Consider the following 27818-nt stretch of genomic DNA (forward strand, 5'->3'; position numbering starts at 1 on the left):
ACCATGCAAATGCTGCCTTTTGTCAACGAGTTAAGTGCACACACACTGCTGATGATGTCTTTTGGAGCTGAATGTGGCCATTGGGGTTTTTAATCTCTCTCTGGACTGCATGGTGGGGTGAAGGAGGGTCTCTGGAAGCTTGAGCCTGTAAATTCAGAAACATTTTACAGAACTGAGTTTTTGTTCAAGCTGTAAGTTTTATCAAGGTTTTACTCGAGGCGTATAACATTAACACTCGCATCACATAGTGTATTTTTCACGTCTTAATTTGTAAATTAAGTTAGTAAATTGTCACCATTGATAAAATGTTACCTCCATGATAGTATTTGGTTCAGTATTTAAGTTATGAGTGTATAGTTTATAAGTCTCAAGATAGAATACATGTTGCTAAAATCATAAAAATTTCAAGTTTTCTATTGGCGTCACACTTTACAATGCTTGCTGTGCACATATCAGATACAAATTGCGCTGCACATGTATATTTAGCGCCGCTATGTATTGTAGCATCGGTATCCTCAATGGTTAACGCGTACCTTTTTGGTGGCGCCAAATGCATTTTACCTTGGTTAATGGTGAGTATGAGTATGATGCAACAATGTAAATTAGAAACTTTTAAGTGTTGGCACTTTCTGAACATTGGACCGATACATACACAAAATAACACATGTAGATGTAGCAATGTTCTTGTCCTAAGTTGCGTGAATTCTTCTTCATAATTCGGCATCTTGCCCATAAGTCTAAGAATGCTCAAAGCTAAGTGTCTTGTCCAAGGACACCAGTGCTGAGATCGAGATATCAACCGACATTGTCATGACGGCGTCAGCCACCAGAACTCGAAATCTGTGTGCAAGATTGCTCGCCCAAAAACAAACTATCAAAAAATGGGATACACAGCAGCGTTAAAACACCTGGGGACCATGCAGTCAAACCTCTCCCCAAGTGGTTATGCTGTCTAGTTCAGTGTTGAAAAGAATTCCCATAAAATGAAACATATGGACTGTTCTGGTATAGACTAAAGTGAAATGTGGGGCAGTCACTAAAAAGTTATGGATGAACGCTGCATTGAATGTTATTGATCGTAATTTTTATGGGATTTTGGAAGGGTTCAGACTAGCTAGCTGCCATCAATCCCACTTTAGGTGGTTTTAATTATTTAGTATTAATTACATTATGATTTACTTAGTGTTTTTTTATTACTAATAAGGTTGTCATAGCGCTCGCAAGAATAAGGCTATGATTTCAATGAAGAACGATAATTTGCAACCACGAATGCAGAGTTGGCATCAAGTTAGTCTAAAACGCATACAAACTCTGGCAGTGGGTTGAAGTCCCACAGTTGTGACACCCGTGTCCCTATTGCTTCGTCCTTCGGATGGGACCATTCCTGTGTGTTGTGAGTGCACAAAAAAGAACCCAGTGCACTTATTGTTAAGAGAAGAGGCTCGCCCCGGTGTTTGATTGGCAGCATGTACGCCTCTCTTAATACTCGTGCATGGCATCACTATCGTGTGCCAATTGCCTCATTTTGGGTTAGAATGGTATGAATATTAAGAGAGGTGTATTGTGCCACACCTCCTTGTAATTCATTACATACATTGTGTAGTGCTTCGTAAATGAATTATGTCTCATACTTCAACACTTAAGGGACCTTACGGTGATGCGCTATAAGAATGGTTAATTATAATTATGTTTCTCTAATGATTCTCAATCTAATTTTCCTGTTTTCCAGAGATGCGCGTTTGCATGTAGGATGCCTTCGTGATTGTCCTCTCCTCATCTAGCCCTTCATTCTGATCAAGATGAACAGTAAAGTAAGCACAGCAAGCCCAATCACACCCAAGGCAACAACAACCATTGCCAAGGGTGTGGCATCATCACCCAAAGCCCGACCAGGATCAACTGGAGCGAGCAAGTCACCATCAAGATTCACCTCTGGCCAATCCATGTCTGGGAAATTCTTCTCCGCTAACTCACCATCCAGCAAGCATCTTCCCATCATGTCATCACCAAGGAAGTCCATCTTCAGCAAAGCGGTCGGTCAGTCGGGCGCCATGAAGCTTGGGTCTGGCCTGTCACACAACAAGACATACTTTGGGAAATCATCTGGCTTGGGTCAGTTTGATCTTCCTTTGGCCCTACGCAAGAAACGTAGACCTAATGCAGGGTGAGAATTATTCTTGTTAATAATCATTTAAAACAGGTTAAAGCCCGGTTCATTTTGACGTCACATGGCTGTTTTTGCAGCAAATGTTTCGTAGGAGTTGAGCACATTTCAACTGCTGCGGATTATTTGTTGCGAATTTGTGACGTCAACATTCGTATCGCATTTGCATTAGCAGGAAGTATGAAGCGGGCTTCAGACTACTGTTGTTATGACTTCAGTCCACAACTACTAATTCCAAATATTTACTAATCTTAAAATGCCAAGAGTTCCTTCAAAACCTAGAGAATAAATCCCAATATTTAGTACAGGGCCCAACTTTTAGAAAGATTGTTTAAAGCAGAACAAAATTGCTAAAATGTTAAAATTTCCATTTGTAAAGAAAGTACTTTTACTACTTTAAAGTACTATTTTGGCTGGTAAAAATTTCTACTAAAGGTAAGTTGTTTACTCTGGCACGTATCTTGATAGCAAACTATGCTTTCCAGCCCACAGTACACTACAAAATATATTATGCTCAAGCTTTATTTTATTTGTATAAAATTGTTTATGAGTGTAGCACTCTGAAAGATGGTGGTTCACAAACATGTTTTTTTTCTAACACTTGACTAGAAAAAGTTATTAAAGGCAGTGGACACTATTGGTAATTACTCAAAATAACTATTAGCACAAAACCTTACTTGGTATCAAGTAATGGGGAGAGGTTGGTAGTATAAAACATTGTGAGAAACGACTCCCTCTGAAGTGGAGTAGTTTTCGAAAAAAGAAGTAATTTTCCACAAATTTGATTTCGAGACCTCAAGTTTACACAGAGGTCCCGAAATCAAGCATCTGAAAGCACACAACTTCGTGCGACAAGGGTGTTTTCTTCTTTCATTATTATCTCGCAACTTTGATGACCGATTGAGCTCCAATTTTTACAAGTTAGTTAATTTATGCATATGTTGAGATACACCAACTGTGAAGGCTAGTCTTTGACAGTTACCAATAGTGTCCACTGCCTTTAAATAAAATGTTTTGATTTCAAACTGCACAATCCATGGCTTAACTACAGGACACAATTTTCTGCCATCAAACACTTAATCCAGCAGATGCAACTGCAATGTATCAAAGAGGTGTTTCAATTTGACAATTTGTTGGGGTATGTTTAGCACTTCTGACTGAAGCGTTGGGATTCACTTCTGAAGTGTCCACAAAATGTATGCTGACTTTTTATGGGTAAAATGGACCACCTGTTTCTGTGAGGAAGGGGGGGCCACTGTATGTAAAGTAATTCCCTACACCCCCCACCCCCTCCCTCCATGCCACTGTTCTAAGCAGATGAGTGATTCAACAATCTCCATTGGTGATGAAGTGTGCACCTAGATGCTACATGTAGATGCAACAAGTAGTTTCGGATTGGACACTTTCTGAACAGAACGAAAATTTAAAGTTCACAGATTTACAAATAACTTACAGGGTTTACAGAAGGTAATGGTGAAAGACTTCCCTTGAAATATTATTCCATGAAATGCTTTACTTTTTGAGGAAACATTAAAACAATTATCAATTCTCGAAATCGAGAATAACAGATTTATTTTAAACACATGTCATGACATGGCTAAACGTGAGGAAACAAGTGTGGGTTTTTCCCATTTTCTCCCCACTCCGATGACCGATTGAGCCTAAATTTTCACAGGTTAGTTATTAAAAAGTTGTGATACACGAAGTGTGGGCCTTTCGACAATACTGTTTGCTGATGTTGTGCGATTGCTTTAAATGTGAAATACACTTTGTTTTAATGCTTAAAATCTGCTATGCCTATTATCAGCTTTACATGGGGACGGACATGATGACGTGCATGTACTGTACATGTGTATACCTTTTCTAGTAATATTACTCTGTTGTTGTTTTCGAGTACATTAGGTCTACATGTATGTACAGGAGTATTGACCCCTTGCACGCGCGTCACACGCGGCGACTGATGCCACGCTCACCATGTTGGTGGGCAGTTAGGTTTACGTGTATTAACGCCGCGTCGCCTAAAATGCACACTTCACTGCATAACGCACGGCATAGAGTTGTATATGAAAACGCACAGTGAAATTGCCCACCAGTATGGCGTATTTCTGATGATGACGTCAGGTGAAATGGGTCAATAGGCATACAGTGTACGGTTGTTTTATTAGGTACAATGTATTTGTTGGTGGTTTATGCATACCCATGTACTAATTTTTGTGCTGTAGTTGTGGTTGGCTGCTGCTTTTGTCTGAGATGGTTCACTGAATTGAATTTCAAAAATTGTTTTCTGTGTGACACGTGTCATTGGTTGGCACAACTGGGGCTCGCCCTTGTTGCACATGAGTTATGGCTAAGATCTTAATTTACAATCATGCGAGGCATGGTAGTCGATGTCAGCATACAAAATTGTGTGCGTGATTGGCTGAGGTTGTGAACTGTGGCAGTTTCGGTGTACAGAAAAAAAGATCGCACAAAAGTCGATGGTCGAGGGGGTCGTGGGTCGAGGGGGTTTTAGAACAACCCGTTCACTTGGATAGAGAAAACAGGAATGAGAAAAAGGATAATATTATAGCAATCTGTCTCTATGATCAAAAGATTTTTTTACAAACTTCAATGTCTCGTTGTTCTGCCGAGAAAAAAAACGCCAGAATTGATGCCCATGTGTTGTACTATTCTGTAACACTGGTCCAAAGGTGCACAATTGGCAGACAAATCCATAAGCTTTTTGGTTTTTGATGCATGGTGTTGAACTGTGGTCCTATGATAGGCTTCGTGTATAAATTCATCATCTGCAGAGTCAGTGAGTGGTGTTTTTTTTTCGCTGACCACAACTGTACTTGATGGAAGTTATGCATGCAGTAATTAACTCACTAAACTAGACATTGAGAGTTTGTGAACAAACTCTAGGGCCTGTGTTCGGTTTCCGGGAGTAGAAGTCTGGTGTAAAAAAAACACAAATATTTCATCTTGCTTTGTTCTCAAGGTTTGTAACTGTAAATGATGGAAGTTATACATGTATGCATGCAGTAATTAACTATAGAGCAAGGAATTAACCATAGAGGAATTAACTAACTAAATTAATAGTGTTTGCAAGATGTCAGATTTACACACTTGTTCTTGGCATGTTCTAGAAGACTGTGCCTGTCAATGCTATACATGCAATGCATGCATGCCCAATCATATCTTCCCATACTGTGTACATTCAGTGCCTGACTGTCTGCAGCTAGCTAGCTATCGCCAGAGCATTGCCTGCCTGTGGAATTTCACCCACTTCCTTAGCTGCTACAGTCACAGCCAACCACACAAAAGATTACTAGTCATGTGACCAGATTGGAGAATGATTGACAGGTTTAACCTCGCCTTCCACACACTCACTGTTGTTGGCGTGACCTTATGCATTATGCAAACAACTGCAGTTGATCTATTTTCATGGATGGGCATTTGCCATCACAGTCAGGAAGTTGGAGTGCTGCAAGTGGCTGCTGTGAGGTGAAGACTGCTTGACTCTTAGTCTCCATGTTGGATTCCAATAAAAAGGCTTGCTGTCTCCATTTTGGTGACTTAAGTTGTGTTAATTGTACACGGGTTGCGTGAAGTGATGAGTACGGTACCATTATACAATTTTTATTCCTTACTTGTTTTTACACAGTTAACCAGAATGATTGTGTATTGTACTTTCATGGCAGTACACTTTGACAGGCATACTACCTCCATGCTATAACTTGTAGTAGCATTCCTCTACATGTATAATATGCTTAGCAAGGCAAAATAAATAAAAACTCGTTCGACAAGTTTTTGGGGTTGGTGGTTTTGCTAATCCGACATTCTCTCTCTTTATGAGGAAGTCTAGGCACTAATTTTTTTCCCTCTGCTATTCCAGTTCAGAAATAAGCATGATTTGGGTATAGGTTGTTGTTTTGAACATTCTGTTTTGATGGTAGTCTGGAGGTGGTTAATTATAGGTCTCCGTGTCAATCCATATCTTTGTGTAAGGGTGTATTATGCATCAGGCACCAGCAACCTGTTGGGAATGACAAACCACCTACATTTTGGATCCCTACTGTCCGATTGTGTAGGCCTATGGTGTGAGTCGGATTAGATTTTATTGTATTCATGACATATCCATACACCAGGCTTTGTGACCTGCATACATTGGTACCTATATACACTGTCTGTTGAACAGCTAGGTTTTTTTTTACCTTGAATGTTCATTAATTGGGGTCACTCTGCCTCCATGGTGGTCACACTGCACAATTTGTGTACTTGGTCTTTGATAGGCCTACATGTGCTATACCTGTGCCTGTCATTTTGAGGGATACTTACATATATGTACAGTGTCCTTTGCCCTTTAGGCCTCTCACTACATTTGTACAATAAGTGCATACTACGTACATATGGACCATCAGCAGGTGTTTGCTGACATTATGAGTAATCAAAATCTCAGTGCGAACAGTTCTGGACACAGCTGGCCTACAGGTCTAGGCCTATATAACATGAACATTCATCATGAACTTTTAATTTTGGTAGGCAAGAAAATTCTGACTTCCCTAAAAGTATTGTACATGTACATGTATACTGATCCCTCATTGATGTATAGATTAGTGTGGAGTGCATTTGTCAAAAAACGAATGTGAATATTATAGCTTTTACAACTAAAAGGGCTAGCTACGATCTTCTAGTCTTCATGCTTTATACACGGACAAAATAACCCACAGATCTCTTGCTTCAGCTGCTGACAAATCCTTCTCTTTTGCCGCTCCTAAACTTTGGAATAGTCTCCCCCCATCTCTGCGCTCTGCTGATTCACTTCATATTTTCAAGAAGCATCTGAAATCACACCTATTCCCACAATGATTGTTTTGCTGTTTGGTTTAACTTTCATTTTGTCTCTTCGTTTATTTGTTTCTCTGTTTCATCACAAACCGCTGTGGTCTTGATGAAATGGCGGTATAAAACATTTTCGTATGTATGTATGTATGAACACACTTTTCATCTACGTATTTGATTTGAAAGTGTGTTTATGTCATCCTTTACAAGGAGTGGAGGCTAGGTGGGGGGTATTGTGTATGCCTGTGCTAAACATGCCAATCATGGAATCATTGAACCATGGAGGTAGAAGATTGAACTGAGAGAAAACTATCATTACTGGCTACAAATCAGTGAATTGCTTCTACGTTATACAATCCCTATGACATACAGCACTGTGTTAATGGCATACTCAATGTCACAAATTGTAAAATTCAATGCATTTCAGTTATTTGCATACATTTCTGTACAGTGTAAATCCAGGCTTTACAGTTCGTTTATTGCAATGAGTATAATGTGCATTGAGATTTTGGACATTTATAAATTTATATGATCTCAAATGTTTTGCTGGTAACAACTTCTGTGATTGTGTTAGGATTTTATGAATGTATAGTGCTTACAAGTGAAAGATTCTGAAGCTATGTTATCAAGCAACATGAATTTGCTAAGCACTGGTTTTACTGCTTCCTGTTTTTAATATCAGGTCTTGGTCTAGATTATCCTTCAAAAATCAAATCAATCAACATTTATTTCCATACAAACACAATATACAAATACAAGCAATGGGATTTTACAAGACTGAAAACTGTATGGAGGCATGGCCCATTAAAGCAAAGCTTGTAGGCTGGGATGCCTGCTCAAAATAAAGGAAGATAATAATAAGATCATTTAAATTATAAAACAATGCGTATTAAAGCCATTGGACCCTTTCGGTAAACAGTGTTGTCCAAGGCCCACACTTTGTGTACCACAACTTCTATATCAAATAACAAATCTGTGAAAGTTTAGGCTCAATCGGTCATCGGAGTCGGGAGAAAACAACGGAAAAACCCACCCTTGTTTCCGCGCGTTTCGCCGTGTGATGACATGAGTTTAAAATAAATCCGTAATTCTCGTTAACGAGAATTTATATTGTTTTGCTGTTTTCTCAAAAAGTAAAGTATTTCATGGAATAATATTTCAAGAGAAGTCTTTCACCATTGCCTTCTGTAAACCCTGTAAGTTATTTGTAAATCTGTGAACTTTTTTTTTTTTCTGAACCGAAAGGGTCCAATGGCTTTAACAACATAAGCATCCAAACGAGACAGATAAACGAAACCCCATGGTTTGCTCTTTGCTTGTCCAGTAATAATAATAACAACAATAATAATAATAACTACAACATTAGAGCGATAATTACGGAATTTTCTAAGCGCTATAACCAGATTGACAAATTAGATACATGTAGTAATGAAGTAATGGGAGTAAGAGTTTTTGGAGTCTATAAATTATTTTCAAGATACTTTGCTATAATATGATTGTATTTTTGATGAATTGTAGACCTTTCATTACACATTAGATGACTTCCTAACCATGGTTTATTTCTATATCCACAGGATGAAGCGTGAACCGGATATTGACATGGACAAGATCCAGCATGCTACAAATAAACCACCACAAAAAGGTAATACTTTCCCCCAGAAGATGATCAGAGAATACGTTTCTTTTCAGAACCACCCCAACTCATTGAGAGATAACCATTATATAATGTTACAACCGAAAACTTTTGCATAAGGTAATATTGGTCATTCAGTGCCTACTTGGGGTCATTAGTCGATGTCAACTACTGGCTACAAATCTTTAGTATAAGCTTAAAAGGTTGGGCTCCTTAAACTTCCTGAGAAATTCCATTATGGAATGAACTGCGCTGCTAAAAATGATATTTTTGACATATATAAGAAACCAATCTCATTTCAAGAAATCATTTCTTGTGCCACTTCCGATAGAAAGAATTTCTACGAAGATTTTTAGGAGTGACAAAAACAAAGTTTTCCTGAAAGAAGATTTGTTTCTTATTTGAAGAAGACTAGTTTTTAAGACGGTGTGGTATCACTGGTTTTCAGTTGTCATTGAAACTTAGACATTGCTCCTTGATTTCCATAATAGGGATTTGATTGTTCCCATTGTTTGGCCATACCATTAGGTCGATCTATGCAAACAGATTTGGCTATTATTTCATGTATATTTTGTAGTATGTACATTGTAATAACTCAACATCAAAAATCTTCCCATTTTCAAACTGTTTCGGTTTCAGCATAACCTGATGCTTCACGGAGGCAATAGAGGCGATTGCCTCGATGCCCCCTGGTCATTGCTTGGGGCCCTTGAAATGCCCCAGTAGAAAGTTACATTTTTTTCATGTACACCCGTTCCCTACCTAGAAGAAAACACCTTGGTGCCCTTGCCCTTTCAAAAACGAATCATGCTGGCCTTTTGTATTCATAAGTAGTCTAAATCTACATTTCATACAGATGGAAAGATGCCTCAGAAGCGGAAGTTAAGCCATTCCAGTCCCAACAGTAGCAAGGTGAATGTCAAACACAAGGAAGATTACGTCCCTCCATCCAGCAAGAAAAGAAAGATCAATCGCTCAAATCGAGACCAGGTAAGAACTGTAGCTATAGACAATCTCTTGCCCAGCATGGAAACTGATTCGTGAAACCTGTACTGTAACTGACAGCAACAAAATCAAGTTGAAAACAGCTAAATGTTTTTTTTTAAACAAATTTTTGTTTGGTCTATTCCCATTTCAACACAAACGAGCAGGAAGAATACTAGTATGAGAAGCTTTGTTTAGCTGTTTGGATGCTTCAGCCCAATGCATTTTCTTGCAAACCCCCTGGGTATAGGCACAAAACCTCCTCGGAAAAATGTTGACCCAAAACCCTTGTTGCACAAATGTGTGTGCTTTCAGGTGTCTAAAAAAATATATTTTTATATATATTTTTTTTTCTCGTAATTTTTTTTCTTCTTCAATATTTGTTTAATCCTGCTATAAGTTTGGCAACAGTAATGTACAACTACAATAATGTGAGATATGCCTAGTTGCTTGATTAATGGGGTGCCCCAATTCAACCAGGGTAAATGCATGATGCCCGCTTGTTTGATGTACACGATCATTCTTACATCATGTAGGGTTTCAGCTCTCTTTTTTTTAAGGGTGCACGGGCCTGAAATTACCTCTTTCTCACCTCTTTCTCAAAATCTATGTTACTTCAAAGGGAGCCATTTATCACAACGTTTTATACTATCAACAGCTCCATGTTGCTCGTTAGCAAGTAAGTTTTATGCTAACATTTATTTTGAGTAATGTGCCTTTAATTTGGGGTGTCATGGTCAAGAGGATAAGAATACCAAATTCAAGCTCAGGTGATTCTGTTCAGCAGAGTGTGGGTTTGAATCCCGATTGTGTCCCTGAGCAAGACACTTCATTATAATTGCTTCTCTCCACCCAGGGGTAAATGGGTACCTGTGAGGGCAGAGATGGTTCTTGTGATTGATTTAGCCGAGTAGCGCATTTGTTGCACAAGGCTGTATACTCCTCAGGGAGCTGAAATGGTTTAAGGAATGATTTAAGGCCCAGTGACCAGGGGTAAAAATGTTGGAGCGCCATGAGCGTCACTGCGTGATGGACCTGAGTGCGATATAAGAAGCCATTATTATTATTAATGACTATGTTCTTTATGTGGTTTCCATCCGGCAGGATTCAAGGAATGACTTTTATTGCTGGGTTTGTCATAAGGAAGGTTCGGTCATTTGCTGTGAGCTATGCCCTAGGGTGTATCATCCTAAATGTGCTAAGCTAGAAGGGGATCCATATGGGGATTGGTTTTGTCCTGAGTGTGCGGTAAGTGCTTTTAAGCATGAACATGTAGTACGAAACTTCAGGAACCTTAATAACTAAGGCCAAGTAAAATAAATAACATGTTGCTCGTCCCCGCCCGCCTCGATTTTGGCGGCCGCACCAATTTTTTTGTTATTTGTTATTTAAAAAAATAAATTGTTTTTAAATCATTGAAATCAATTAACATATTATTGGTAGCTATTTCAATTGTACCCTTCATTTTTATTGAGCAATTTCATCGTCTTTCTTACATGTAGGCCTACAAAAAATGCTATCATAACGCATAATGAGAAACTTTTTACTTTGAAACGTTTTGCCCTTCACGTTTGCATGCCACAATTCTATGCACCAGGGCGTGATGCCACACACACAGAATAACTTTGGAGCAAAAGCAAGAATAACTCTTTAGAAAGAATAACAATGTATCAAAATAGTCACAAAAACACACACATAATTTGAGGACATACAGAACATACTCATAAAACCATTAAACCATCTTCAAATACGATACGGCGGCCATCTTAGACATGGTGGCCATCTTGAAAAAAAGAACAACAATTTGAAAATAAAAAATAACAAGGACCTCCCTCACAAACTTTTTCAAAAAGTCCAGACGAGCAACATGTTATTTATTTTACTTGGCCTAATGCTTGTTTAATATAATGTGCAGTTGTTGCCTGCACATACCTGCATGCTGTACTTGTTGCAAGAGCACAACAACTTACATGTAGCAGCAATTTACAGGTTTTACATTTTTGCAAAGGCTAGTTTCATTTAGTCAAGTAATGGTTTGGGTCAAAAGGACTTACAAATTTGTACGGCAAGTTAAGAATTGCTTTTAAGGAATACAGGAGTTTAGATGAAATCACACACACATTGGAACCTGGAGTAGGGAAAACCTCAGTATGCACAGATGACGTGTTGACTTAAATGTCTTAACAATAGTTTGGTGGTTAGACTATGTTTAGTGGTTACTTACTGTAGATTTGTGTAGTATGATACTCCAACTTTGTAATAGCACTCTTCTATTTTGCAGAGAGCAACCAATGCTGAGTGTATTGACTCACAGTCAAAAGCCATGGCATCGCTCACATTAGACCAACTGGCTAAACTCCTACTCTTTGCTCTCAAGAGAATGAGACACTCAGGGGTGAGTAGGACTCTGCAAAACAAGTCAAGATGAGCATGATGAGTTATCAGTGAAAATTCAAAAGGATGTTGCATTTTAAGACATAAGACATAAGAAAACTTTATTCATCTCCAAAAAGAAGAAATTACATTGCTCGCACGAGTTTAAAAAGCACCATGTCATAGTCAAGTAGATCAGTGCCCACAGGACTTAAGTTGTTTTACGCAAAAATATTGGCTATTAGAATTACTGTATGATAGTATAGTGATGTTGATATCATTAAATCATACTTAAATGGGCTGGGAAGAATCATGATATTTTGTAAAATATTGTCCATAAGCATAAGCTTTAGATGGACTTTTGGCAGAACTTTTGTAATAATGCCTACCTGTTAGTGGCTACACAAGATTGTCGCCTCAAGCCATCTGTAGTCCAGACCAGGAAGCTACTTTGTTTATTTACTTCAGGATTTTCCTCGCATTGGTTTACAATCACAGCCCTGATTTTGTTGTTGTTGTTGTTGTTTTGTTTGTTCAGGCTGAGCCTTTCTTGAAGCCAGTCAACCTGCAACAGAACCCTGGCTATGAGGAGTTTGTGTTCAACCCAATGGATCTATCAACACTTGAGAAGGTTGGACTCATTATTAGTATTTGACTAAATCCTACTATGGACTTGCCATTATACAATTAGTGCACGATGTGACGGGGTCCATGGCGTTTTGTACACTTGAGGGGGGAAATGGCACCCGAGGCGAAACCGAGGCTGCCATTTCCCCTCGAGGGTGTACAAAACCCATGGACCCCAGTCACAGCGTGCAACAATTGTTTTGTTATACCTTTGTTTAATTGTATTCCTATTCATGAAGTTCTGTTGTCAAATTCAAATATTATTAAGACGGACTTTTCATTGTTTAATAAGCAGACGAACAAGACACAATTCCATCGAACCCGCGGTTGTTCCGTACACAGCGCTGGAAATCGACAAATGCTGGGAACGATCAAGGTGACGTACACCGGTGTACATCACTTTTCATGTTACCCGGCCCATCGAGCCATGTAACATGCGTTTTTGTTGCACGTCACGTGATTGGTTCTCGACCAATCAAAATTCACAGTTTGTTACCGAAGTATAACAAACATGCATGATCCCCTAAATGTATGTTCTGACACTTAACAATTTGTTTGTCACATGCTGCCCCACGCCTCTGAAACAAATTGCCATCGCTAGAAAAAATCATCTGTTTCTTTCAACCAATTTAAAAACAAAAACAAATGAAAGCAAGTGTGGTTTTGTAGAATTGTTTGAAATCCCATACAATGTATTAGGTTCGTATTGGTATGGTCTTTTGTAACTGAATTTGATTTATAGTGAGTTTTCCTCCATATTTTCTTTTTCTGTTTAGATTCTTAGATAAGTGTCTACGTAAGAACTTAAACATGTTAGTTTTTTTATTTGTTCATTTGATAACACAATCAACAGCACAGTTATCACCAACAACACAATGAAAAGGAAATGAGAAGAAATGCTCAAATTTAGTTAGATATGGGAGACACCCAAATGGAGTAAAACATAACCAAGTATGTAGGGGCTAAACCAATCAATATACAAACCAAACCTCCTATCTGAGGTGGGATTCAAACTGGGGTGAAGGGCAGGGCAGGAAACCATTGAGCCAACGTACTTCCCTACAGTAATGCAACATAATGGTTTGTTGGGAAGCTATACTAAGGCCTGCTCTATGGATTATATAATAAAGGTCATACTGTTGTATTTGCAGAGCATCAAGAAGCGCATGTATGGGAGTACAGAAGCCTTTCTCTTGGATGCAAAGTGGATCCTACATAACTGCATTGTGTTCAATGGATGTAAGTTAATATTAAAGGGACTGTGTCATCATAAACATAGCTAGCATGTGGCTGTACATGGAATTATAAACTCTGGATCACTTTAGTGAAGATGAGCAGAGTATACTTTTGTTCGAAACATCAAGACCACAGCAGCTCTTTTCAGAGCCAACACTCCCACAAAAGAGATTTACACATGGTTGTACCCGCAAGTTTACTTTTTATTTATATTTTTTGTCTATTTATCCACACCATGCAAAGCTTCAAACAATACTCGCTTTAGTCTTGTGGAATTGTAGACAAAAAATACACACTCTTTGCAAAGGGGCTGCCATTACTGAATAATACTGGATATACTCATGACATGACTTTTGACACCAGCTGTATGCAAATTATACAGAACTAAATATTTATGAGCTGAAATACATGTAGGTAAATATGTTGGTTATTTTTTTCTAATAAACAGCGCATCACAAGCTTACAAATAGTGCACGAATGATCATCAAGATATGTGAATATGAGGTAAGTTGACTTTAATACACATTGCAGTTGTTTTCTTAAGTTATAAGTTACAAGTGTGAGTGGAATACTCGCTAGAGGTCAAAGGTCAGGTTGTGCATTTGCCAGTTGTGTGCTCGGAGTGTACAAATCTTTGTGTTTTATCACCGATTAATCTCTAAGATGGTGGCTGAATGATGACAATGCATAATCAAACATTGGGTTACTTATGGGTAAAACCAGATTCACAGTTTTCACGGTTTTGTTTAAATATTTTTACAATTTTCTTAATTTTTTTAAATTGTTCAAACACACAAGCCTGTTGAAAAATATTCATGTATTAATTTGAAATGTGATTACAGTCTATGGTGTTTTTGTTTCATTTTAGGTGAAGGAGATAGAGATATGTCCAGATTGCTATTTGTCAGCTTGTCTGAAACGAGACAAATGGTTCTGTGAAGTCTGTGTAAGTAAAATGTAATAATAGTAATTGATTTATAGACTGACTTATCGAGCCTCAGAGTGCTTTACAGTTAAACAAGGACGATGTGTGACTTCCTGCTTGCACGATTTATACAAAGCTCAATGGAAGAAAGCAAAAATAAACTATATTTTTAGGAGATTGCTCTGTCTAATTTTTATCAAATTTTGATATGAAAGGGGGCACATTTTAAAACTTATTCAGCTATTAATTTACACATCTGGATTTAAAAGGAAATTATGACACAAAATGTAACTTTTTCAATATGACCTTTGCAGTATCTTGCCTGGTTAAAAGGCCAAAGAATGTACAAGGTCACGCTTATTGTAAACAAAGTTCCCATGGTCTAGCTGACATCGTTATTACATTTTAGAACTGAAACAGTGTATTCAGTATTTCTGACTAAAAGCAAATCATTCTTGAAATCGTTCTTGTAATGATTTTCTATATTAATGTGTTGTTTGTATGCAGCGAGATCCCCATAAGCTTGTATGGGCAAGGCTGCAGGGTTTCCCATTCTGGCCATCCAAGGTCATCAGAGAGAAAGATGGTCAACTGGATGTCCGCTTCTTTGGGCAGCATGATAGGTAAATACTGCCCTCTATTCTCCTTAGCTTTATTCAGTGAGTAAGTCAACCATTTGGAACCATTCAACTGCATTTGTTATGAAAAATGGGAAAAATGCACATCACTAAACACATGTTTCTCTTATTTTTGAGGGTCACCTACAAGTTTTTTCACTAGCACATATGTAACAATGCACACAATATTCAATGCGTAAAAACAAAACATGAGAGTGAAGTTCACAAACTTGCTTTTTTGGACGGTCTTATCCTGTTCGTTCTGCCCTTTTATAATATTTTTTTCATCCACAAATTTTCATGGATCCGCTATTTGAGAATCGGTTTTATATAACTTCTTTTGCAATGGAATCTTTTGTTGAGTTTGTGGCATACAAGATCTGCAAAGAGTTCCCAATATTTATCTGTTGTTGTTTTTTATAGTGTACCCATGGCTGGGCACATTGGAATTTTCACCTCTGTTCTTTGACCCTTCAGCAACAGACTCTTGTATGATTCACCCATAGTTTGTATATAAGAACTAGAGGGGGCACTGGTGATGGTGATGCTGCTGCACAAAAGCGATGGGACCGCAAGGAGACACACGCGCCATTCTGTACGCTCGTTGAGTATGAAGTACACGTTGGAATTTGTGTTTATTGAACGCTACGTGATGCTGTTTTGTTAACTTACAAAATGGTCGCACAAACACACGCTGTAGGATGCCGTTTTGTCAACTTAAAAAATGGTCGCATGCGCGCATGCCGGGCCGCATATATAGGCCAGTGGGCCCTCTAGTTCTCATATATAACTCTATGGAATCACCTGTCTTTATCTATTTGCATCTAACAGAGCGTGGGTACTTCACTTCTATTAATTTTGGTTTTTACCCATACACCGATGTGTGTTTAATAGCACTGTAAACCCAGTACTTTCCCGAGTCCTGTGAAATAATATCACAGGCATATTACTCGGGTGGGATTCAAACCCACGACCCTTGCAATTCTAGAGCACTGTCTTACCAACTAGACCACCGAGATTGCCGGTAGCTAGAGGCAGTTCGAATCCTATGTTTTGGCAGCGGGTACCGCAACAAAAAAATAGATATTAAAAATGCAACGGGATGAAGAATATTAATTTGGTTTTTACCCATACACCGATACTTTACTTCTGTTCTTTGACCATTCAGCAACAGACAGATCTTGTATGCTTCACCTCTCATTATCTATTTGCATCTAACAGAGCGTGGGTACCTGTCTCCAGCTGCTACATGTATTCAAGTGAGATTCCCTGCCATTCCAAGAAGAAGACTACAGGTCTGAACAGCTCAGTAGCAGAGATGGAGCTCCACATCCAGAATCTGCAGAGGACGTTCGGCAAAGATTGCTTCAAGTATGCACCCAACCGAACACCGTTTGGTACATTGGACTGTCTGATCATCAACCCAGGAGACAGACAGAAGTGGCAGGGAAGCAGAATGGCGATGGGTTCATTCCTGAATGGCATGCATGATAGAAGCAGTCCAAAACCTGAGGAGAAGGCATCCGCTGTAGAGATTAAGACAGAACCAGTCGATGTGGAGTCGTTGCAAGAGGAGAATGCAGCTGCAGAGAAAAGCTTGGAGGGTTCACTCAATGTTAGACCAGAGTCTCAAACAGTACTAGACAAAGACACAAATGATGCTGTGCCAAAAGGGAAACCTCAAGATAAAGCTAATGGAAAGTCTTCGACGGTATCAGAAAATAACAACAGTGCCGAGAAGGATAATAACTCTGGGTCCACCAACTCAACAATGTCATCAAACTCTAAATACAGCACTATTATTAGCCAAGTCAAACGACAAGTATTTACAGTTGCACGAAAACGAATGGGTAGTGCAAATGATAACACATCATCAAACAGAACCAATGCTGACGAATCGGACGATCTGTCTAGAAGTCCACCTCCTCGAGAGATGTCGCCAGATGTCGATCAGGATAGGAGTGATAACAGTGAAGCATCGTCACCAAGTAAAGCACCAGTGGGTGTATTTGAAGTAAGTGATGAGAGCTTAGATGTGGATCCTGACATGGCAGCCCAATCGCCCTCTGTTCAGCTCCTTGGTAAGTCCCATGCTTCACAGAATGAGTTCAGCAGGAGTCTTGCCATCAAATTGAACAAGGTGAGCCCACGATCGTTGGGGAAAATGGGAAACTTGAGAGCAAAGCGAGGTGAAGAGCTGGAAGAGGCAGACCTTGATGGAGTTGCTCCTTTAAGAGACTCCAAGAGACATCCAGAGATTCCTGAAGAATCAGAAACATCAGATGACTTAGATACACCTGGTGAGACGAGTAAAGTCAACAAATCATCGGGCAATAAAGTAAAGTCAGCATCACCTACTGATGAGATAGTTGATAATAATACTGCACGAAGCTCTGCCAAAGGTAAGATTGCAGAGTCTCCAGAGAAGTTAGATGCTAGTGAAGATACACCAAGTACCTCACAGTCCACGACACCCAAAGACAAGTTCCACATCAAGTTAGGTAAGACTATTGAGACCATGAAAGCTTCCCTAGGGATTGAGAGGTTACACAGTGTGGAGAAGGATGCCTCGGATTCAGAGTCATCCGACTCTGAGTCAGAGTCAAGTGAGGCTGATCACTCTGAGGAATCCGATATGGAGGTCGACAATAATGCTTCCAACAAGATCAATTCAACTGAAAAAGGATCAAGCAAAACATCTCAACCGAATGGAGACAATGACCAAGCAACACAAGAGTCCACTGATTCTACCTCCAAAGATACTTCCAATAAAACAGCAGATACAAATGACAGAAGCTCAAAAACTCAAGCATCAAATTCTTCTGTGGATGGAATTGTGAAGGAATCACCACACATTGCAAAACCTGGAATATCAAAGAAAGACACCATCAAAGCTCCTAGAACAGTAATTACTAAGAGGTCCAATGATTCCGATATTGATCTTGCTATGAGCTGCCATTCTGAAATGTCCGACTCTGATGCCGGTGATCTTGTTATCGATGAAACCGATACAGAACAAAGGTCTCTTAATTCTGCAACAAACAAAACCAAAGAATCTGGTAAAAGCGAGCAGCAAAGTGAGGCACACATTCACGATGATTATCAAGCACCAATGGACATGGACGACGTTATTCTTGTCTCAAATCCCTTTGTAAAAAAAGATCAACCAGACACGAGACAGACCACAAAAGAGGTGATCGTACATGAACAAGAGCCACATAGCAATATTACCGATGATACTGAGACTCCTAAAGCCAGTCCATCAACTACCAACCCACCTCCGTCAGATAAACAAATAAGGACTGACGTAACGGTTATAAGCACATCAAATGCACATCCCAAACCATTCATACCTTCTAAGGACCAAGAACGGCCCCCTGAGGCGACACATTCCTCATTTCCAAGCATTATTGAATCATTGAAAGCAAAGAAGAGGGAAACCAGTGAAACAGTTCAACCTCAAAAGAGTGAACCTCAAAAGAGTGAACCTCAACAGAGTGAACCTCAACAGAGTGAACCTCAAAAAAGTGCTGAGAGTACTTTGCCCCAAAAGACTGCTGTAGTTGTTGCTGACAAGGATGCTGCAAAGGAAACCGACACCGACAAATGTAGCAACTTCTATGACAAGTATATTGCAAAGGTAACATAAACAATTTTGTTCTTTTAGCTAACAACTTTTCAAAGATCGTTTTATATCTAAATAGTATTCTCACTTACAATACATTTGGCAACTTGGGTTTGATGTTGTTGTGTGAGAAATATGAGTAGGCATTTATCTTGATTCCCGGAACCTCGGCCGTGAGACACAGCCGCAAGTTGGCAACGGTACGTTGAAATCTTGGAATGCTGGAACTTGCCTCTCATTGAGCCAAATATAATGACGAACAATGGCGGCATAGCAATAAACACAAATTTGATATGAAGCCTGCAGCAGCTTTGGAGAGTATATAAAGCATTTTGAGAAACATTTCACTTCAAAGTAATGTAAAAAGATATAAGTTTTTACGCTTCAAAATTTGCATTTGAGAAGCATTACTGCAGTAATGCTTCTCAGATTGTGTATTCGTATTGGGGGGTTATTCTTCCTGCGTATGGACATAATTTCTCTGTATTTTCTCAAAAACGCCACCTTGTTCAATGACATTTTCACACGTAAGTTTTATTGAAGGATTAAGACAATCGAATGGTTAAAAAAAAACAATAGGTATACTTTATTAATAAGAATAATAATAACAAGTTATTGTATAGCGCATTTCACACTAACCGTCTCAATGTGCTTTACATTAGTTTCCTGGTCATTGGGTCAATAATATTCCTTTAATCTTTCTCATGTCCCTTGGAAGTATACTACCTAGGCAACTGTATCGTTCCAAAGGCTTTTTCATACACATCAACCTCTACCCTTGCATGTACACATTTATACCCCTGGGTGAAGAGAAGCAATTATAGTAACGTATCTTGCTCAAGAACACAAGTGTCACGACAGGGACCCGAACCCACAGTTATTCCTCAGCATCTCAGCCAATAAAAAATGCCCACATTATACATGTAAAGCTATCATGTGCCCTAGCTTGCAATAGAAATGGCGAGGTTTATTACAAGAGGGCGCTGTTGCTGTTTCAGCCAATAATGTAGCGGCTATCAGGAAAACGGAAAGCAATGATCAAAGATTTGGAACAAAGTCTAACACTCGGATAACTTAAATAACCACCATAACATGAATTTGATGCTCTTAACCACTCGGCCATGACAACCTACTTTACCTTTAATTTATGGTAACCTATTGCTTGGTATTTAGGTATCCACAGCTGTTGAAGGCGTATTAAATGACTTCACTAAAGACATGAAAGATGGGATGCTATTAAAGGATGCTAAGAGTGAGATTGAGGATCTTAAGATGGAGGTACAGAGACTTAAATGGGTACAGGAGCAGGAGAAAACAGAATACAAACAGATCATGGGTAAGGCAACGTTCTTTTTATCAAAAGCTTCCGGTAGACATTTGTTTTAAATTAAAGCGTAACATTGTGGGAAAACAATCTACAGAAAGACTGTTAGTGCTGCACGCTGCATGTGGCTCCACCGCCATACTTTTAGTAAACTTTTGCCATTGGGTAGCGTACAGTACTTGCACGTCAGGGCTAAAATGGAATGGTCTATAAAGTTATGGTTTGTGATGACATCATGGAAATATTTCCAATGAGTAGAATTTTGAACTATACATGGTGAAAATGAAATCTGGAGAGGTTTGCGGTAATACCCATTAGAAGGATGTAAATTTTTGCTTTTTACCGCTCGGCCATGAGACCCATGTATGTCAAAGCTTTGAGAATGATGTTTGATTTGTTTATTTCCCACTAGATCTTGCCTTAGCCGAGATGAAGGAGTGCATGGAGGCAGAGGCTGCTGTTGCCATGGAGAATCTTAAGATGAAACTAGAGACAGAGAAGCAAGATGAAATCAGAAAGACAAAATCAAAACAATGGGTAAGAAAAACTAGTTCATCTTTTATCATGTTGTAATGTATTTGTGCATCAAAGTCACAACTCGGTTTAGGGAGAAAAATTTGTATCACATGCTCTTGAAAACATTCAAGTCATTGTTTTTTTTTTGTGCATACTTAAATGACCGCATGACTTGTATGCAAGCATAACTTTTTGGACACATGATCAGAAGTCGGGTGTAGCAGCTGTTGTAAGGATCCGAGAGTAATGGTTTTGCTGTGGCCCAGTCTTTTTGCCTCAGTATTTGCTTTGATCTTGGTCTTCCTAGATATTTGACTAAAGTCTTGAATGCAATATTGTATACCATTCCTGAGGTTCCAAGCACACAATGAAGACACAATAGACTGTATTGAATATGACGTCACTACTCAAATATCTGCCCTCCAACATGGCGTCTGTGAGCATGTGCGTGGGGGTGCGCATGCATGTGCTGTAGAAATTAAACCGGGAACGCTGCGTGCTTCATTGATGTACGCGTTTAGACACGCATACAGTTAGCCCTACAAGATGGCGACTTTCATAGCAACAAAGGGGTTATTCAATGCGGTCTATATAGGGGATGGGGGTTACCACCATGCCCCAAATCAAGCTTCAAATGTAACATTGATACTGGATTGTTATTCCTTTCTTAGTGTGCAATGTGTGGTAAAGATGCAGTGTTTTTCTGCTGTTGGAACACTAGTTATTGTGACTATCCCTGTCAGCAGTCTCATTGGTCTACACATCGTAACTCATGCCAGCAAAGAGCCTCAGGAAATACCGTCATCCAAGTACAACAACTACAAAACAAAGCTCAGCCTGTAAGTATACAAACATCGCTCATACTATTACTGTAGTCTATCGGTCAATTGTTCTCAAATTCACAAGTTTTGACAACTTGTTGTATTGGCAAATGTGTTTGTGACTTTATTGGGAAACTGCGATTGACTCCTTCCCATTGACTATTGACGGTCTGCCCACAGTCTACCAGGTTTGGAGTCAAATTATATGCGTCATCTGCACAGTAACAGGAATCATATAAAATAGTGCAAGCAAAACTTCTGGCGTTATTCTCTAGGTGAATTGGGTCACTGTGCCATTGCAGTAAGCTTCCATCCCTTAGCTCTTACTGCCCTTGCTGTGGTGCCCTGTGCAAGGTTCCTGTACAAATTAAAATTATCCTCATAGAGGTGTCCCTTACCAGAGGGAAATTGCTGTGCCCCTTCAAGAGTGAAGTTCAAGACCTGTTGCGCCCACATAATGGGAGCGTTGGAACAACAGCATGACGTCACAGGTGGAGGTTAAGTTGCATAAAGCCCTCAGTGTACACGTCTTTGTTGGATATGAATGGCACTCAGGCTTTGCCCCCACCTCAAGCATTATCCTATGGTCTATTCCTACACTGTTTGTTATCAAATACTACATATACATTCAAATAAGGCTTTGCTCTGTGTGTTGTAATGATTATGCTTTTGTTAAAAAAAAATGCTTTTCAAACTTTGAGATTTGACTTCACCAAACTATATCAGTACCGGTGACAATTAAACTCATGATGCTAACTCATTGTTAATATGTGGATGGTGAATATAACGTACTCCACTCCCACATGCTGCATCATTTTAGAACTCCTTTCCTGTATCCTGCTTCCCTACTACCTACATGTATCTAGCTCAGTTGGATTTCTCTTTGTATGTTGTCTTATCCTCTCTTGTTTGTTTAGCCCCCACCTGGAGTGGTCATTAGGAAAGCAACACACATCTAGTACAAACCCACATTCCTACTCTACCCCCATCACACCAAACTCGTTCTCACTACAGTCTGAAAACGGAGTGGACGTAGTTGCAACTACGGTCTGCTTACAAACTTCATGGACAGGCTCAGAGTGGTTTGACTGGGAAGGTGCTCCAGAACATTGAGCCTGCTCAAAATACTTGGGCCACCATCCCTTCCTGCAATTAGACGGAGTAGCAACGTTCTAAAAACAAGAAGGACGTATCTACTCCAAACGGAATTGACGTACTATGGACGTGCTATACATGGTGCGGGCATGTGCACGCAGACTGGGTCCATTTGTAGCACATTCTTCCCGCTTACACACAGACCCAACTCATTACAAGAACATAAGTGACTATAGGGTCTAACAGTAGATCTAACAGTCCCTAATCCTCTTTATCACAGATTTCTTCGTCTTCCACCACGGCTAAAACATCCAGCGTGGTGTCTGATTTGATCAATATTATTTCCCCTGCTGGGAAAAGTGCTGCGGAGCAGCTTAGATTAATCTCAAGCCAGCAGGTTAATAAGAGTGGTTCAGTAGCTAAACAGGTAACCCCAAGTCTGCATGTAAAGTAATGACTTCATGCACACGTATACCAGCTGTACAGATCACAAACCCAAGTGTGCATGTAGTAATGACTGCCTCAGTTCATGCACATTATTATACCAGCTGTACAAGTCACAAAGTTATTGTTTTGCACATGAAGTAGTTTTTATTTTATCGACGACATCTGTTTATCTCATACACTGCATCATTCATGAATATGGACATTTTCATTAGCATAAAACTAGCATAAAGACACAAAAATACACTTACAAATTGAAAATAAGGTGAAATGGGACACAATGAGACTCTCCAAGGATTGCATTTAAAGAAGGACCCTTTATTATGCTTTAAAGTTTTGTTTTTCTGGCTGACAGCAACTTTTTATTTTCCATTGTCACTCACCCGTGTCTGTACCTTTAGATTCATTGAAGGAACACGTTGCCTTGGATCAGTCGAGTTGGTCTTTGAAAAGCATTTGTTATAAAATGCATATGGTTTGACAGATGTTGTAAAAGTAGAATACAATGATTCACACAAACACGCCTCGAAATTGCACAGTTTTCCTTTTACCACGTCGACTAACACGGTTGGCCATTTATGGGAGTCAAATTTTTGACTCTCATAAATGGCCAACCGTGTTAGTTCACAAAGTAAAAGGAAAACCTCGCTATTTCGAGGCAAATTTGTGTCGATCATTCTATTCTACTTTTAAAACATCTTTCCAATCATATGCATTTTATAACAAAAGGTTACAAACACTTTTTATAGACAAGCTCGTCCGATCCAAGGCAACGTGTTCCTTTAATGATGTTCGGTTGTATTGTTTTTCCTTTACCATGTTGGATTCATCACTTTCTTGTCAACTGTAGCTGTTTTTTGTTTTTCTTTTACTCATGTGCACAGCCACAATTTTGGTACAATTGTTTTGTTTTGCTGTCAGTCTAATCAACCACTAATATAGTTTCTTCAAATCATTTTTTTAAGGTTTTGTAAATGAAGAGTTAAAAGTATTAAAAGTACTGTCATCAGGCCTGGAGTTTCATCTTTGAACATGTTGAAAGGGCAAGGCCATTTTCATTTTGCAATGGGCACTTCCATTGGAAAATCTTTAAGTAAACGGGAAACTTTTGAAGGGGCACTGAGACCAAGACCAGGGGCAACGGAGGCCATGACGTTTGTGTGATTCACAGCCTGATACAAAATTCATAGAGTTGCTCTATACTTCAATACAATACAATACAATACAATACAATACAATACAATACAATACAATACAATACAATACAATACAATACAATAATCTTTATTAGATCCCCAAAAGGTTAATTTAGATGCTGGCATACAGTAAAAACATAGACACATTAAAAACATTACAAAACAGACAATAGGTATATACAATTACAAGAAAACCACTAAAAAGCGATAAGAAAAATACTGGAGACTGGGCGATAAATTTATAAGTATCGTTAATCAAATTGAGATAAGAAAAATACTGGAGACCGGGCAATAATTAATAACTAACGTTTGAAATTGAGATTGTGGTGTGTTATTGCACGAGGGATAAAGGAGGATTGGTAGCGGTTTGTCGCAGAATACTTCTCCACTGTTCATAATGGTGAACGAAAAATAAGTACCATGGTTGTGGCTGTGCACTGGTTCATTTCATTGTGTACAAAACTCCTTGCATTCTTGTGTGTGCCTTACAATGGTTGCATGGCTGCATCATACCCCACCTAACTCTGACATTGTATCCATAATTTCAAAATGTTGGTATCGATGAAAATCAGCTGGTTTCAAATCCGTTTCATGCTCTTGCGACTTTCTGCCTTACAATATCATTTACAGTCCTTTATGTCCAGCTGCAATCATGAATGTTGATAAGATCTGGGTTCAATTTCATGGCTCTGCTTACCACGGAATTCTGCCCTTGTGATCACCATTCTCCGCTTGCATGGCAAGGGCTGATTTTCTGCACAAGTTGTGTAAGAGTAGAATGTGTAGTAATGTTGAGTACGCATGCACACAAGCTAAAATTCCCCACTAACCAGAGTAATATACTCTTGATGGAAGCACAGAATTGCCTGCTTCTGCAAGTGCCGATTCTTTGCTTATGGTAAGCAGAGCCATGAAATAAGCCCTGATTCATGGGTTTCTTGGCTGATTCTAACCACATCTCTATCTACAGCCTTCCCAACAGGTTCCAATGCAGCTTCGTCCAAACATCCAGCAACAAATCAATCAATCTTCAAACCAACCAGTGCATCCAAGCTTACATCAGCAGGTGCAACAAGTCATGCAGCAGCCACCAGCAAGCTCCCAACCTATGCAGACACTTATTCAGTACGTACAGGCACCGCGGATGTCTGCCCCTCTTCCAGTTCCACAGTTGATCAATCATCATCCATACCCTATGCCAGGAGGGAGAGTGGGGACAGGAGGATTACGCATTGTTAGACCTTAAGTATTTACATCAATCTGGACCCAAAGTCATACATGTACATGTAGTTTCAAAAGTAACCACCTTATGTCTTAAAGGGTCTATGTAACTTTTGTAGGACAAAAAACACAATGTCCACAGATTTACACTAAACTTACACAGTTTGAAGATAATGATGGTAGAAAGCTTCTTTGAAAATATTACGTGCTGAGGTGCCGAGTTTTTGGAAAATGAGTAAAACAATGTCATGAAAATAATTTTCGTCTCATGAGACGAAAATTATTTTAATCCTTTACAAACGTATTTGCATGACATTGTTTTGCTCATTTCTCAAAAACTACAGCACCTCAGTACGAAATATTTGAAGGGAAGCTTTCAACTATCGTTATCTTCAAACCCTGTAAGTTTAATGTAAATCTATGGACATTTTGAAAAAGTACCCAAATCCTTTAAGGGATTAGCAGAAATACAAGGATATTTTTTTTTTTTGAGATCGCCGATTGCGCAAAGAAACCATGACATAAAGGAACTACGTACAGACACCGCGGATGTCTGCCCCTCTTCCAGTTCCACAGTTGATTAATCACCATCCAGCAGGGAGAGTTGTGGGGACAGGAGGATTGCGCATTGTTAGACCTTAAGTATTTGCATCAATCTGGACCCAGTTTCGTAGCTTTAAAAGTAACTACCTTACGTCTTAAGGGATTGGCAGAAATACCAGAATATTTTTTTCTTTGAGAGCATCGCTTGCACAATGAAACCATGACCTAACATTTAAAGCACCAGGATTTGTTGTTTCTCTTTCAAGCAAATGCCATGTTGAGCATCAAAATCTTACCTTTTTGCCCAACCACAAAATTTCCTCTTTGTGGTGAAGTTAAGCATTGCAGGGGAGTGCATTCTCTGACCTTCTGACCTTGCTTTGTAGTGTTAAAGTAAGGTCGTCATTTGGTCCTATCATCTGGGCCCAATTTCATAGTGGTGCTTTAGCAGAAAATACTGCTTAACAATTTGTTGCTCAGCAGAAATGCACAGGATACCAGTCACAAATTGTAAATAAGACATAGTAGTTTGGCTGGTTACCTTATTCTGGTAAGCATAATTTTGTTGTGATAAGCTATATTTTAAGCTAAAGCAGCTCTATGAAATTTGGCCCAGGTTGTATGAAATTGGACTCCACCCGGAAAGCATTCCACTGCCTTTATTATTTCAGTGCCATAAAATGACCTTCCAAAATCACTCTTCCTCTTTTTAAATCTTTTCTAAAGGAACCAGTGCCCAATCTCATAAAGCTGTCCAGCAGAAAAAATACTGCTTAGCAGATTTCTTTGCTAAGCAAAAAATGGGTTGGGCACCAGTCACAACAATGTAAACTTTATCGACTTTATTCTGCTTAGAAATATTTTTCTGTGCTTAGCATTTTTTTGTGCTATACAGTTTGGGTCGGCCTTAGTTGTTTAGAACAAATGTATATGATCAACTGTTAACCTAAAGACGTTCAAACAGTTAGAAATCGGTTTGTTTTGTTTGAGTTATTCTTCCTCAAGTGTTAATATTTACGTTTTTCAAGTGTTATCATGTTTTGTTTTTTGTTATTTTTTACCGAATTATGTTTTGAATTTGAAAGGTATATTTCTAAGACTGTTTTTTTTTTATTTATTAAAAAATTGTAATTATGAAATGATGAGACAGTCACTCAAAGTGAATGTGATTATGTTAATCAGTATTAATTACAATTAAAGATTCAGTGGCATGTAAATACATTACTTATTTTGTGCACTACTTTAAGTTCATGCATATTGGTTGTTAAGTCAAGTGCTGGATTAACGCATAAAACGTTGAATTTAAACATTAGTTTCTTTCTGAATTTGAATGCTTTTGGTGATATCATTGTTTTGTTTTGTTTTTTAAACTAAAGTGTTTTTATTTGGGTAAAGACACTTTTCTGGAATCTTTAAGTAAGGGTGAGAGGAGGTTAAATGGCTGACTGTCTTATTGTGTCCAATTAAAAAACAACATCATTATGACATTTAGTTTTTACAACTTTTCACAGTTTATATTATGACCCCTCAAAGGTTACGCGTTTCTTAGAAAAGGTGAAATGACATTAAATGCGAAGTTGGTCAAAACGAAATCCTTGGTGTGAGTATGACATGATTTATTCACTCACAGTGGCCGAGAACAACCATACA

At 38.9% G+C, this 27818-nt stretch overlaps 1 protein-coding gene across 2 annotated transcripts; it reads left to right on the forward strand.

Moving 5' to 3' along the window:
• The first annotated feature begins 32 nt into the window (after window positions 1–32).
• On the forward strand, window positions 33–27760 carry LOC139949928 (uncharacterized). 2 transcript variants are annotated; one of them, XM_071948510.1, is made up of 17 exons: window positions 33–191; window positions 1730–2164; window positions 8563–8630; window positions 9478–9611; window positions 10710–10853; window positions 11887–12000; window positions 12517–12609; window positions 13757–13844; window positions 14290–14345; window positions 14710–14787; window positions 15274–15389; window positions 16605–19023; window positions 20182–20344; window positions 20745–20869; window positions 21520–21687; window positions 23045–23191; window positions 25375–27760. In XM_071948510.1, exons 2-17 carry the CDS (start codon window positions 1800–1802, stop codon window positions 25648–25650), a joined length of 4554 nt encoding a protein of 1517 aa, XP_071804611.1. In that variant the 5' UTR covers window positions 33–191; window positions 1730–1799; the 3' UTR covers window positions 25651–27760. The 2 variants fall into 2 exon arrangements, with proteins under 2 accessions (XP_071804611.1, XP_071804612.1); XM_071948511.1 differs by lacking the exon at window positions 23045–23191.
• The last annotated feature ends 58 nt before the right edge of the window (window positions 27761–27818 follow it).

Source organism: Asterias amurensis, chromosome 17 (genome assembly GCF_032118995.1).
Source record: "Asterias amurensis chromosome 17, ASM3211899v1".
Lineage (NCBI taxonomy): Eukaryota > Metazoa > Echinodermata > Asteroidea > Forcipulatida > Asteriidae > Asterias > Asterias amurensis.

Bases quoted from the DNA above. Each gene is read 5' to 3' on its own strand.
- LOC139949928 (XM_071948510.1), top strand. From the start codon at position 1,800: ATGAACAGTAAAGTAAGCACAGCAAGCCCAATCACACCCAAGGCAACA. The intron at 2,165-8,562 runs GTGAGAATTATT...CTATATCCACAG, and splicing joins AAACGTAGACCTAATGCAGG to GATGAAGCGTGAACCGGATA. The intron at 20,870-21,519 runs GTAAGAAAAACT...TTCCTTTCTTAG, and splicing joins AGACAAAATCAAAACAATGG to TGTGCAATGTGTGGTAAAGA.